This window comes from Gavia stellata, chromosome 10, assembly GCF_030936135.1.
Source record: "Gavia stellata isolate bGavSte3 chromosome 10, bGavSte3.hap2, whole genome shotgun sequence".
Classification (NCBI taxonomy): domain Eukaryota; kingdom Metazoa; phylum Chordata; class Aves; order Gaviiformes; family Gaviidae; genus Gavia; species Gavia stellata.
This window is the reverse complement of record NC_082603.1, coordinates 17,860,413-17,874,825: the sequence shown is the minus strand read 5'-3', so window position 1 is coordinate 17,874,825 and position 14,413 is coordinate 17,860,413. Positions and strand designations below refer to the sequence as shown.

The window sequence follows — 14,413 nt, the reverse complement described above, 5'->3', positions numbered from 1 at the left end:
AATACAGTAAATATGTAGAAAAATAGGCAAAATGAACCGGGTTTTCATTACCCTCATTGTCGAGATCTTCATAGTCCTAAAATACAAGACCATTGTGACACAGAAGAATTATCCTGAATTCAGGATGCACTGCAAAGATCAGGATGTAGAAATACATTATCAGGCGACTGTTTCAGAGTCTTTTCCTGTCCCATTTTTACAACTTAGAGGATCTCTTCAGAAAGTACTTAAATATTGGACTTAAATAATTTTGCCCATCATTTCATGACTTTTAAGTGGGCCAGCTCAGGAACCTGAGATACATCACTAGTAAGTACCTGGCTATTATAATTAGCCTGCTCCACAAGAATTAACAGGCATTTCAGTATCAGGTTTGCTCTCAAAGGAAAATATTGTTTTATTATGAAATTGTTGCCAAGTAACACTGATTAAGCAGTGGGGAAAAAGTCTGTCGCATTATTACAGCCTCAGTGGCGTTACTCAAAATTATAAAAATAAAGATAAGTCCTTGATTTTCCTGCCTTCATTTCACATAACACATGTTAAACATCTGTATCAGGCATAACATCTTAAAGCTATTGAGGATGAGGATGTCAATGAAAACAATAGTGAATCCATTGCCAGGAACTCTGATTCCATGTATTCATATGTATTCAATCCTAAGTATTCACATGAGATTAATTTTATACGCCCCTGCTCCCCCTTTAGCTATTTCAATTGTGGCTGCATGCCCGAAGCAGCTCAGGGAAATTCGACTGACAGGTATAGTAAAAGAATCCTCCATTAATTTAGGATTTGATAATATACTTAAGGAGTGACTTTCATCTTAAAAGAATTTTTACTTTTTTCTTTACACATTTTTTTTCTGGTGCAAGACTCTAGAGTTTCCGAGTGTCTCCGTAAACAACAATTCTTGCTCATAACAGAACAAGCAGCTCCATGAAAAAGCAACTATCTCCTTTCTAAAAACTGGGAAACTGAAGCAGTGAAGATACAATAACTTTCTCCTCGGCTTTGGGTAAGAGTTCAGTAGTTCCTGGCTTTCAGCTGAGACCCAGATCAGTACAGAAATGCACACATGCACTCACTTCCCCAGGAATATTTGATCAAATAAAACAAACAAAAAAAGCTTGCATTTTTCATGCCAAGTTCAATATAAACACTTGTGGCTATTACATGCACCCGTATTCTATTTCCTATGATAAAGCACGGCCAATATGAATTGTGATAAAAGAAATTTCTAAGAAATACTTGAAAAAGATTGGAACTTTTGAGGTTCTTACTTGAAGAAAGTGTCTTCACAGTCTCAACAAATGAGATGTCACCCCAACAAGGATTAACCAAGTAAAATATGAACACATTCCTTGAAGGTCACAGACATGATTACAGCATTTCATGATACGACCTTATATTTACCAGATTTCAGCCTTAACCTGAAAGTGTGAAATTACTGATTTACTTTTGCAAAGTTTGTTCAGAATACATAATCCCACACATTTCCAGTCCACCTATTTTTTTTTCAGTCTACAGGGAAGAAAAAGCACCCGAACCTTACTAATCTTTACAGAAAAGCCTGTCTGTGTTCCAGGAGGAACACATGCCCCTGCCATGCTCTCCCCCTGCACCAGCCACCCCTCCTATGTTTAAATTTGTGAACTCTTGTTGTCTGTATAGTCTATACAAGTGTCAAAGTGAGTTAAATTAATGCGTACATGTATGTTGCATATTTATGAGAACCAGGGTAACTGCACAAGTATGTTTAATGCATGAGCCCTCCAAGGAATTTGCTAGGGGAAGTTTACACTCCTCCCAGCAAGTAAGGAATGTGTAACTTAGCAGCATCTAGCACAGGGCAGGTTAAAAACAAAACAAAACCCGACCTCCTCCCCCAAAGCAAGCCTTCACTGAAAGATTTTCAGATCTTGCATTCCATGTTATCAGAACTTCAGCCAACCTCTGAAAGTGATTTATTTTAAACATGCTTTTGATGCTGCTGAATCTAACTAATGTACTGTCAAACAAAAATACTGGTTTTATTCTGGAGTATACTGGAAATACTGTATGACAAACAAATCTCTACCTTTGCTATCAGCATTTGCAGGCAACAGGAAATACCTCAGTTGGTAAATCAAACTACTGTAACTTGAGGTGATGGGTACATTCTACTTTAAGACAAAAGGCCACTTGGAGTTGCTTTTTACAATAATGGAAAAGATAACATTTGCTCTGCTTTGTTTTCCAAGTCTGATCCTATAAGTAAAATCTGATCTTTCCAAGTTGTTACACTCTTTCGCTCGACACTGTCGCCAGCACGCCTTGCTCCAGCTTCCTGTGCATTTTTAGAGCAGCCATCTCCAAGGGCTGTGACTGGAAACCGGTTGGGAGATGGGAGGAGGAGGCTAAGGGCTACAAAATCGTGAAATATAATCTGTGCCTTACACTTTGGTATACCGCAGAAGTACACAGAAAAGACAGCTTGGGGCAAACTGCTTCCTTACCGTAAGCACGTTAGAGGAGGCACAAGCAGCCTCTTTCTGCTAGACAGCAACTATTTTTATTCAAAGCCAAGTATTTAAATCCTTTATCGTTCTGTCAAGACACTCAGACAGCAGTGGCACAGCCTGCAACCTTGTGCATGCGTGACTCTAGCTCACGTTGTGTGTGCACGCAACTGCAGAAACTGCACTGTTACACAAGTAGTGCTAGAAGCATCGAACCAGAAGGAAATTTGGTTTTATGCAAATATGCTCTTTGCAGTTGATTCATTCTGGTCTCTCAGGGGGTACAAGCTCCAGCTGTAGCCTGCTTCATCCCATCCCTGGGCACCCTTTAGTAACTAAGAAGTTACAAGTTCTATTATACCATTGTTGAATTTACCCCTCATATCAAATCTGTCTATGCCTTGCCAATGGATTTAAAGGTTCCTGGGTCATGAGAGAGGCACTGACAAATATATAGCAGAATCACATAAGGCTGTTTAGTTTTCGTAAGAAGCAAAAGAAAAAAAAAAAAGACGACTAGACATTCCAACTACAGTTTGGTTTTCAGGCCCAGAGAACTGATCATACCTACACTTTTCCCAGGCATTCACAGTGCACCCAGACTGATAACCCAGTGCCTGGCAAACTAAGAAAGGCTTTAAAAACCAAAAAACCAAAACAACACACATCTAAAAATCTCTGTTCCTCATTCCCAGCCCCACCAAAAAAAAGTGTAGTCCTTCTATTAATTTTGTGACAGTTGAACTGAAGAAGACCTGACATTTTTGATTAAGGGCAGCCAATGAGATGCCTACTGAAAAAATAGTAAATAACTTTTTCATCTTACACTAGACATTTCAGACAGTATATATACTGAAAATGAACACAACAGCTGAAGTTTCATGGATGCATACAATACACATTGAGCTGAACACACCACAAACCCAACAAGGCTGCTATTGAAGTCAGTGGAAAGACTTTGATTATGGCCAAGAGTATCTGCCTTCATTTAAATCACTATAAAAGGCTCCACTTAAAAGTTCTTCCAGGACAGATTTAGACTCTCTTTTTCTAAGCTAGATCATCATCTTTGTCTTTCTCTCATTACAAATTCTGCTAATTGTGTACACACATGTTGCTCTCACAGGACGCAGTACTAAGGATTTGTGTGTGTAATACTGTAAGAACATGAACTAAGAAGCTCAGCTGTCATGGCATGCAAGGTTTTCTTTTCACTTTGGCACACTGTTTTGATGTGTTTTGAGAGTAAACAACAGTACTGCACAACTTAACATCAAAAATTTTCTTCTTGCGCTGTTGCTTTCAGAGCAGCTAAAGTTCTTGCCAGTCCCTCTGAGTGCAACGTACATAAGTAATTGGACTGTACTTCAGTACTACCATAGTCAGCAACACTTGCTTTCTGCATGGCAGTCCCCCCCTCAGTGAAGCATTAAGGATGTATTACAGGGGTAAAAGAATCTGAACTTAAATATTTGTTTATAGTGGTCATGGCCGGGATCCAAAGGTATTCACGTTAATTTACAACACATTTAGGTAAACGATCTGCTTTTGAAGACAGTCAATTCTGTAAAGGCCTCTTGTAAATCTAAATCTGTTTCTTATTTCCTTCGCCCACCCCACCACCTTTTTTAAGTATAGTTCGTGGTTGTGAAAGGTGATGGAGAGAGTGGCTCGGTATAGAAGCAGTTTACTCAATGACACACAAAGCATAGGTGGACAGTATCCACGCAAATTTTCGCATGCTTCTTTCTCATCACAATTCAGAAATAACTTTATTCAGCAAATTAAATGTAGAACAATCCCATTTGCAGATGCACTTGTAGCCAGGGATCTGGATGAAAAGTAATTTCCCCTTTACCTCTCTTTCATGATGGCCAAGACCCTCCTCGGGATTTCTGAGATTGAGGACATGCACTTCTTGCGGCAGGCCTGTTGTGCCTCGGCTTGCACAGCCAGATAAGACCGTAAAACTCTCCAATAAGGCATGGACTGGGTGCGAATTGTTAACAGGTGATAAGACACATTCACTCCTAGGCACAGGACCTGCAGAGGAAGACATAGATGCATGTCACTTGGAGAATAAAACAACACATAGATGACATGTGTCTCATCCTTTGGGCACAAAACCCACGGGAACACAAGCAGAGGCTTCACGTTCATTATCCACAAAATGAAGACAGTTATTTCCATTGCCCTTTTACGTTCTCCTGAATATATTAATTTGTTGGTTCATTTCTCTCCGAAAGTCTAAATTTAAAAGTATGAATTCCAAAACTGAAGGTAGTCTTGTCTTTACGAGGGAGGAAATCAAGGATAAAAAAGAAAAAAAAGCCAAAAAAAAAACCCCAAAGGAGAAAAAACAAAGCAGTGACAGTGGTAGGAAGAATTGATTTGTCTTAGATTTGAATTATTTGTTTATGTCAAACATTGTTATCTCCAAACATTGAAAAATGCAATCATGTATATATAACAATGAAAAGTTAATCTCTAGTATAAAGTAATTACATCAGGAAGGATCTGGGTGAGTTGCATTTGCTGCTTTTGAAGCAGTGCTGATTTATAGGGAACGTCGTTCAAATACATTGTACAAAACAGCAGGCATCTGTCACATGATAAAATGAAATGTTTGTTTACTGAGTCTATTTTGCGTCTGACAGCAATTATCTACACTGATAACAGATATCTAGTCCAAAACAGAGTGTACGCCCTTTCAAATAATCACCACAGCATGATGTAGTGCCATACTCTCATATAGTACGTGAGACAGTGTGATGTGATATAGCAAGATAGCACAAAAGCTGAAACATACGGAGCAGTTTACATTTAAACTATATCTCAGGAAACTAAAGCAAGACAAATATTTATGGAAGGCAGCCCTGCTTTTCCAAAACGGCTCAAACCCACCCCTGACAGTAACAGACACAGTATGTTTTTGATTCAGAAGGTCACAGGAGAACACCAATTGACTTAACCCCTAATTTGCACCAAAGTCACTCAGATAAGAATTAGACTCACATGAACCAGTCAGTTCAGAGGCTGCAAGGCATAAAAGAGAAATATAAGCTAGAAGCATGATATTTTTTTCCAGATAGTGTACATCTGCAACTGAAGTAAAACGCTTCTTTCGAAAAAAGTTCAAAATGAAAGAAAATCCTCAACTGATCAAATGGCAGAGCTCTCTCTGGTTTTGTGAAGTCTACATCCAGCTATTGTAGCACTAGAGTTCATTTGACCTTGGTGTACACATACGTTTAATTATATTAGCACTGACCTATGCTTTGTTGGTTAAAAAGACAGTTCGCTCAAGATACAGTTAGCAGCTGGCCATTGAGAAGTCAGAGAGTCCATTTAAAAAAGACTTTATCTGGAAAAAGCAAAGCCCCTGAGCACAGGGAGATTTCCGCAGAGCCTCGGGCCATGCGTGCTTTGTCCTGCCAAAGGGGCCGTTCCTGAAACCCACCGGTGCGTAGTACATATCCTGCCAGCTCCCACAGAACAGGAATATTTGTTAAAGGCAATGCTTAAGGCATAAATTACGCATGACTGTGCTTGGGGTGCAGAGGATAAACAAGCTGTCTGCTCTCTGTATGAGGAGCTTGGTAGTAGCACTGATCACCAGCTTGGAGGATGTGACGTTTATTTGGTTTGTTTTAAATTCTTTTTTGAGAATACGCATATGAAATAGGACCAGTCCAACCAATGATACTCAGTGAAAAAAAGAAAAAGAAAATCTATGACAAAGTTGCCCTTTGAAACGGTTGAAGAAATATTTAGAATTTGTAACAGTAACACAACCAGCAGAGAGGCCTCATTCTCCTGATGCACAAGTGCAGATCAGAGAACTTGCTAATCAATTAGCACAGCCACTGATGTGTAAGTCCTGCAGCAGACCACATTATACAACCTGCACAAAAAGCATTTCTGAACTCCACAAGCATTTCTTGGGCTGGGGAACAAACTGAGAGCCAAGGAGTGCTTGTTCATTGAACTGTTTCTTGCAGACCAGAATGGAGTTGACATTCGTTAAGATGCTTCTATCGTAACACATACACGAAGAACAAGGTGCGAGACTCGGAGCATGACAGAAATGGAGCTGCTGACAAAAATGTATGTTTTCCTTAGGAAAGGTTGAGGAGAAAGAGCTAATACCTCCCTCTCAGCAGATGGATTCCCTTGTGAACACCTATTTCCATGCAGTACATCTACCAATCTTCCCCCCTCCAGCCTTCATCTGGTCTTTATTCTGTACAAATTCGCCACATTGGAGGAGAAGACATCTGGATTTTCCCCTCACTTCCTACAAGGACTCATCCACATGAAGATAGGGACTGGTACTTTCAGGCTGACTGTAACTGCCTCCCTCGCCAGAACCTCAAGCGCACATTAGGAAAGCCCTTCTTTCGAGGCCCTCTGTTCTGCTCGACATGCAAGATGGAAATACTCCCGGAGGGAGCAGAAGTTCATGTCCTGGATAACCGTGCGCTGCTGAGCTTATCTGCACAAAGGGCAGACGGAGGCATGCCCGCTCTGCCTGCGCTCCGTCCCAGCTGGATGCGGGCTAGATCTCCTGCAGAAACCCTGTCACCCCGCTGGCAGCGAGCCTGCGCGGCTGTACCAGTCTTAAGCACAGCTTTTTAAGCAGGGCTTACTGCCCTAGGCCCACTCTTACACCCGTACAGCTGCGTGGCGTCTGGACATGAGCTGGCTTGCGTCCCGCCAGCCTGGGCCACGCCACTTCTGTCAGCTCTGTTTTGAAGGAAGGGGTGCACAGAGTTGCTCTGAGCCACTCAGAGCTCAGAAACCAATGTTTTGGGGGAGTTACCGCATTTAGTAGTGTTGCTTTCAGAGCAGCCTCATGAGCAACTGAGAAACAGCCCTTGAAATTTGAACTGGAGATCAGAGTACCTGCTGGAGGCTGGCTCCCCTGCATTCGGACCACATGCGTGGCAAGACGGCCCACAGACAAGGAATGACGGTGGGGTAAGTAACAGAGGGGTTACTCCAGATGTTGCATTGCTCCTGAGTTTCACACAGGTGTCCATGTAGCTATGTCCTGGGCCCGTACTACCCTTCCTAAGAACTCAAGACTTTCATGAACATTATTTCTCTTAAATGTACTGGCAGTACCAAACAGCAATCTTCATGCACTGAAATTCGCGTATTTGCCCAACCACTAATCTGTGGTGTCGTGCCATGCCCAGCATATGCTGGCAGGCCTGGAGTTACTGCCAAACAAGTGCCAAGCGAAAGGAAAACTTACTTCTAGATCATAAAGTCCATTGATGCTTAGCCTGTACATGACACAAGACAGTTCTTTCTGCCACCTTCTCTCAATTTACGCTGTAATTTTAGTCTATTCTTACGCTGCACACATCCGGCACTGCCTAAGCTATTCGCTAAACATTCATTAACAACATTTCTTTCCAGTAGTACCTACTGTACCTGCAGATCCAGCCCAGTCGAAGGTAAGTAGGTGCCACTTTGAGGCACTGTCACTCCAGTGGGAGCAACAAGAGCTCTCCTCTTTCCAAATTAGCTGCTCTTACTTTTCTTTGGTCCCTCACAGACCCCTCCTGCTTATCTTCCTCTGACTGGAAAGCTAGTTACTTCCCCTAGGTAGATTAAATCCTACAAAGTGCCTATTTACCACTCTGAAAAAACAAGCAGAAAGCCCCTCCTATGACACTACGAATCTGATTGTTCATCACCTTCGCGCCACCTGCTTGTGTTTCAAAGCCAACATGAAGCCGCAGCCTCAACCTGCCTGGGCTTTTCTGTTCAGCTGCTCTGTCCTGCACAAAGACCAGGATCGAGGTCTGCCAGCTTCCCACTCCAGCCTCACATCCCATTCCTGCCAACCTCACCTGCATCAGCGATACCAATGTCTTGCCAAAATTCAGTATCATCGCTGCTTAAGGGCCAGTTCATTCAATTCACATATCAAGATTGCCTCATCAGCTCCAAACACGTACAGATACTCTCTTGCATCTCATCCCCATCAAACTGGCACTTAAAGAGTCAAAAGTATCTTCCAGTTTATACATTCTAGTGCAGCCACAAGCCTTTAGTTCCTTCTCTGCTGAGAATGTAAGGTGCACGCACAGCCATTGTTGGGCTTTTGTTTAACTTTGGAGCATGTATCCATTTAACCTTGTTAGCAAATCCTGGCTCTTACCACAATCAAATTTTAGTTGCTTAATGCCTGCAAAGCCTTTTGAAGACGGAAAGCAGGTTAGGCAGTTTTATAAGAACCGCTCATTAAGTATGTGTTTTACGATGGCAAATGTTTAGTGGATTTCGAACTCTACAGAATCGTTTCGTATTGAATTATTTTCTACTTCCAATTAATAAGAATACTAAAGGAAATCTTAATGCAGACCCAACCTTGTTTGATACTAACATCTGGAACATATTCAATACAATTTCAACATTCTTGTTTCCCGTATCATCCATGCTACTAATGAATAACATGTGTTCTGCTGTAAGAAAGTAGCAGGAATGGGAGTAAGACACTAAAAGGGCTAATACAACAACCAAAGACCAACTTATAACTGTGATTTTATTCAAATAGTAAAGGCTAATATACTTTCTGTTCTATTTCCATGGAGATTTCTACAGTGTTGTCAGCTGAGAAGCGCGACCAGCTCCCGCAAATTGCGTGAATCTGTGCTGGGGGCTCCACAGCACATTAGCATGGTTCCCATACACCACGCCAGAGGATACAAGCCACACCAGTGGGATATAACACCCCTTCGAAGAAAGACAGATTTATTCTAATTGATTTTTCAATGAGGGAATGACACAAATCTAGTCATTATACATAAAGACAAAAAATTCAAAATCCAGACTTGAGGAACACCAGGGATCTCTGTGCTGTCAGGTACAAAGTAATACAAATTACTGCAGATCCTGCTAGAATTCATCACCTTATACGCTGAAAAGCAGGTCTTAGAGGAGGCTAACTATCCAAGCAGAGATTTCAGTATGCCCAAATGACAGACTTGCACAAAAGTTCTTTTGGAGAAGGTTAATTTAAGGGCATTTTTTTACATCAGCTAGTGACAACAATGACTGGAACAAGAAGGAAGAAAAGAGACAGGATCCTCAAACCTACTTTTGAATGACAACAGGGTTCTGTAAAAAACAAGAGGAGGGGAAGCCATTTTCTCTTGAACTGAAAAGCTTAAGATTCACTGTGGAGCACTGGAGCAAACTTAGTAATAACAACTTCTTATAACCTTCCCCACTCATTTCTGAAGATACAAGTGCATGGGCAAAGGTCCACTGTTCCACATGGAGTAATTGTTACCACCTACACAACCTTCTTCTCCTAAACGGTTTCTCACTGGGGGAAGCATTTATACCAAAAAATTATACTCAAGGATTGAGGCAAATAAGAATCTACAGAGAGAAATGATGCCTGTCACTCAAAGAGAAAATATAAGTCATTACTACTTATTTAGTATGGGTGGCTCTGTAACAACAGCTACTAAATTCCCTCCTGCACACCCCTTCACAGATGATCACCTGGGAAGCCAAATTCCTGGTGATTCAAATGGTATAGGTAATGGACAACCTCCACCATTAATACAAAGAGCAGGTTTTTTACAGATGACCATGAAAAAACAGCTTCACACTCCTAAGCGAGCACTTGAGTAAAACATCCCTGCTCAGGATCAGTCAATTCTGGCAAGCAGCCTTAAGCCCCGAGAGATGGAAAAGACAAGATGAGATGGTAGGAAATATCACAGCTGCTTTGTGATGAGAGGCAGTGACATAGACGAAACTGCAGCATTTCTCCTCATGGAAAAGGAGAAGTATTTCCACCACAATCACCAACGACAAGGAGCTAGACTGTCCAAGACTATTCCTGGATTACACCATTTTCCTCTCTGAATAAGATGACCACCATAAGAAAGATGCAGGGGAGAGAAACAAGACATTGAAAGGAAGATTTGTACATTGGACCTTCATACTGGACAGTAGGAAGACTCAAGCAGAAGATGACTGTCCAAAGCATTTTATATTCGTATAACTATACTGCTGATTTATTTTTGTGTCTTCCAGACTGTTTGGCTGGGGAGGAGAGGAGTGCATTACAGTTTTGTTGTTCTATACAGCTGATGGCAGCAGTTACAAGTCTGACAAAACACAGCACATGTAACACAGGATGATACTGCTGCTAATCTGCCATGATTTTGGTAAAGAGGAGGAAGAAATTCAGTGATAAACAAAATTTTGGTGTGTTTCAATATCACTTTTCTGCCTCAGTACATAGTCAGAAATGCATGGCATGGGAGTAACAAAGGTTGTAGATTTGTTCTGACAAAAAAAAGCAATTCCTGGATACTTTAATATTTAAGAAATAAATTTTAAAGTGTGGGGTGGTTTTTTTTAGTTAGTTTTTATTTACACTGTGCATCTAGTGATTCAACCTTAAGTTTAAAAAACTAGCAGTTACAATAGGATATGCTCAATATTGCAATAAAAGCTTCGGTATTTTACAGGGCCGAGGAATGAGAAAAAAAGAAATAAGCTTACAGTATTAAATAAATTCCATTCTAATTCGGATATTCTCTCCTCTTTGTAATTTTTATGTGTTTACCTGATACCAGAAAAAAAAAAAAAAAAAAAAAATCGGCATTTTTATAGTATGTCCCAACACTTACTTATGTACTTATTCTACTATTGCTACTACGTATTAGGTCTTATGAGCCTTTCCTCATGCAACTATGGAGTGCATTGAAATACAGCAGATATCTCCCTTCAGCAAGGCTATTTACATAAACTAGGAATTCCCCAGGAAAAGTATTTTAAAACTTCTTAAAAGCTCACATTTTCCGCATTTGTTGAATAACTCTGATGAGAGTTTGTTCAATCACTGCACCATAACCACTGGCTGGTATCAATGAATTTAGAGCAGATTCTACTTTAGCAGAAGGAACAGCAGACCCCTTGTGAACAGCAACCGAAGCAGGACTGAAATTGAGTAAATGTTCACGAAAGCCCTTGAATGCATTTTAGGGCTTTTGCAGAAGTGGACAGAAGGAGCAAAAAAGTCCACGAGAAAATGATATGCACAGAAAATCAAGTGAGGGCATATGAAAAAAGGAGACAGAAGCATTGTACTGAAAACAAAAAGATAGCATAGCTGTTGTACACAGGGTTGGGTAAGTTTCCCTTCATATCCTTAATTTTCAGGGAGTTCTTTTACTGCCAAATCTAGCACAGGCTTCTTGTCAGCAAGAAAAGAGTATTTTTCATGGTGGAAGTACTTCTGACTGAATTACCATAGGGGCAAGGGAGAGAGGTTTAAAATTACAGGGGAAAAGATTCATAGACATGGACTGATTTTGGCTATTCTGATAAAGCAAACCAAACCAAGCAACAAACACACCCAAAATCTCAGACTCCACATATATCTATTTGAAATGAGTGAGCTATAAAACTTAAACTGAGAAGAAGAAAAATATATCCTCAAGAAATATTCAGTACAGATGGCAAGATTTAGTTGTAGAAGGAGTTAAAACATACAAGCTGTACTAACTAAAAACATGCGTTTACGAAAAAAACAGCAGAGGTTCTCCATTCCAGTGCTTGAAGCCCACTAATCTTCAGCAACTCCACTTCATGACACCATCCCTGCTCCTTCCCCCTTTCTCCAAAGAAAAAAATCCCTATCCTCTGGAACTATGCATTAACCTACATTCTTCACCTTTACACTGGTTTCTACTGTTAATGCTACGTGCAATCAGACTGTTGCTCTACGAGCTCTCAATCCCCAACTATCAACCCCCAATTAATTCCCATTCCACTATCATCAACTCTGCCCAAACTGATTCCATGTACGGGCCAAACCATTCAGATGTTTCAATATATTAAATTACACTTAATCTGCAATGTAAATTGATCCTCTATTTTCTGCAGCCTTTCTAGACATTTCTGTTATGCATAGTAAAGTCTATCTAGCATCTTCTGCCTCCCCACTAGGAATCATTCAGACCTACGGATGACACGCCCCATATCTTTTTTTGGGTTGCTGTTATGTTTGGTACAAACTCCTGATGCTGCTTTCTCCTTCTAAGTAAAATAATCTTTTATGCCTCTCTGAAGAATGTGTTGCAAAATATCCATTCCCACTGCTCCTAGCTACTGGTAAAAGCACAAGGTTTAGCTCATCTGTTTAGCAGGGATGATCTAACCTCGAGTGTTGCCTGCACAGATCTCACATTTCTTTCCATGTGGGAAAAAATTCAAATTACATTTTGAAAGCAGAAATGCTTTCTTCCGCTTTCTTAAAAACAAGCTTCTATTGATGTTTTGTCCTTACCAGGACATGAAATTGATGCAAGTTCAATTGGAAAAGCTAACCATCAAGTAAAACTCAACTTCTGTAGCAAGGTACTGCTACTGAGAAATGGTGAATTATACCTAAATTATCCATTTTATGAAAAAATGTAAATGCAAAGTCAAATTCATTCATTATATAGCAAAACTAATTTCAATACCTGAGCAAGCAAGCCAACGCTAGGCAATGGCAATCAGTCAGTATCTTGATTAACAGAAGAAACTCCAGCTGTCTTGTTTATACACCTATTAAGCTATTTAAATAGAAAAGGCAACGAATGAAAACCCCGTTTGGTTTAACATCCACTGAGCACAATTTTAAGACACTGGTACACACGAGGCATAATCTTAGAAAACAAACATCTGTACCTGAAAAACAAAGAAGTCTTTCAAAGCAGATGTACTGTACCACAGAGCTACATTTTCTGTAACCTCGGCTGTACTTCTTTCTGACCTGTACTGTCAGAGCCCTACCTTCTCTTGAGGTTTGCTGCAAAACGCCTCTTACAGGAACTCTTCTCTAGTATTTTTCCATGCTTAACCGTGCCCACTCATCCATACATGCTCTCTCTCTCCCCATCCCTTCTCCCAGGCAAGTATTTGGAAAACACTTCACTAACATAAGAGTGTCTTTTTAATCTGTATAAACGGAACAGCATGAATGTGATTACTTTCATTTAAATAAACCCAGAAAGCACAACTTCTGTTTTCCATGCCAAAGAACTGAAAACAAAGTAGTCCACCAATGTTTCAGAAAGGGTTGCTGAGTTTTTCCTGTTGTTATCCTCAAGTAATAGAAAACAGACAAGTTTCCAGCAACTGGTCTAAAATTCACAAGTAGGTGATCCCCTTGCATAAATCTCTGGTCCCATGGAGCACCTCTCCTTTTTTAAACAAGTTGCCAACATTACTCAGACTGAGGGCTTCCCCCCCGCAGACATGGCTGTATTTCAAAAATGCCTGACTTCCATCACAAATTTCTATCAAGACTGTACAAGATACAGAATTATTTTAGATAACAAGCAGTACCTAAAATGCAAGTAATCATTGTGGCTTAACAGCCTTAACGGAAGAACAAAATGTAGCATTCAGTTTTCATCCCTATTAATGGATGAAGTTGTCTTCAGCACCATGATTGTACAAAGAGGAAGAAATGAACAAACACAAATGATTTCTAACATTCCTTGTTCATTATTCCAAGCAACATTCAAACTTTTTGTTGTGAAAGTCTCTTTTCCCCAGAGATAGGCCATAAATTGTCTCAGATTTATCCCTCTTTACCGTAGAAAGGATAGGAAGTTGCATGGAAACAATGAATGGAAGTGCACTTTTTATCAGACAACGACAGGAAGCATTCTGCTTGGTTTACATGAGAGCTCTGTATTGGGGCCAAAAGGGAAGAAAAAAGCCTATAAAAATTATATGCCTGCTTAGAGCAAAAATAACTAAAACAGGTTTCAAAACCATTGTATTTTTATAAATCAGTATTGAAACTCCTCAAACTATCCTACCCACGCTACTGCTGTTACTGTATTCCTGAAAATGAGTAAATTAAAGATGACAGA

At 40.3% G+C, this 14,413-nt stretch overlaps 1 protein-coding gene across 1 annotated transcript in view; it reads right to left on the bottom strand.

The window, feature by feature from the left end:
• TGFBR3 (transforming growth factor beta receptor 3) overlaps window positions 1–14,413 on the bottom strand; it is a 123,133-nt gene that overhangs the window by 68,904 nt on the left and 39,816 nt on the right. Inside the window, exon 3 of the mRNA XM_059821781.1 lies at window positions 4,360–4,544. Within this exon, the coding sequence (XP_059677764.1) occupies window positions 4,360–4,544 (185 nt within the window). The remainder of the gene's footprint in view (window positions 1–4,359; window positions 4,545–14,413) is intronic.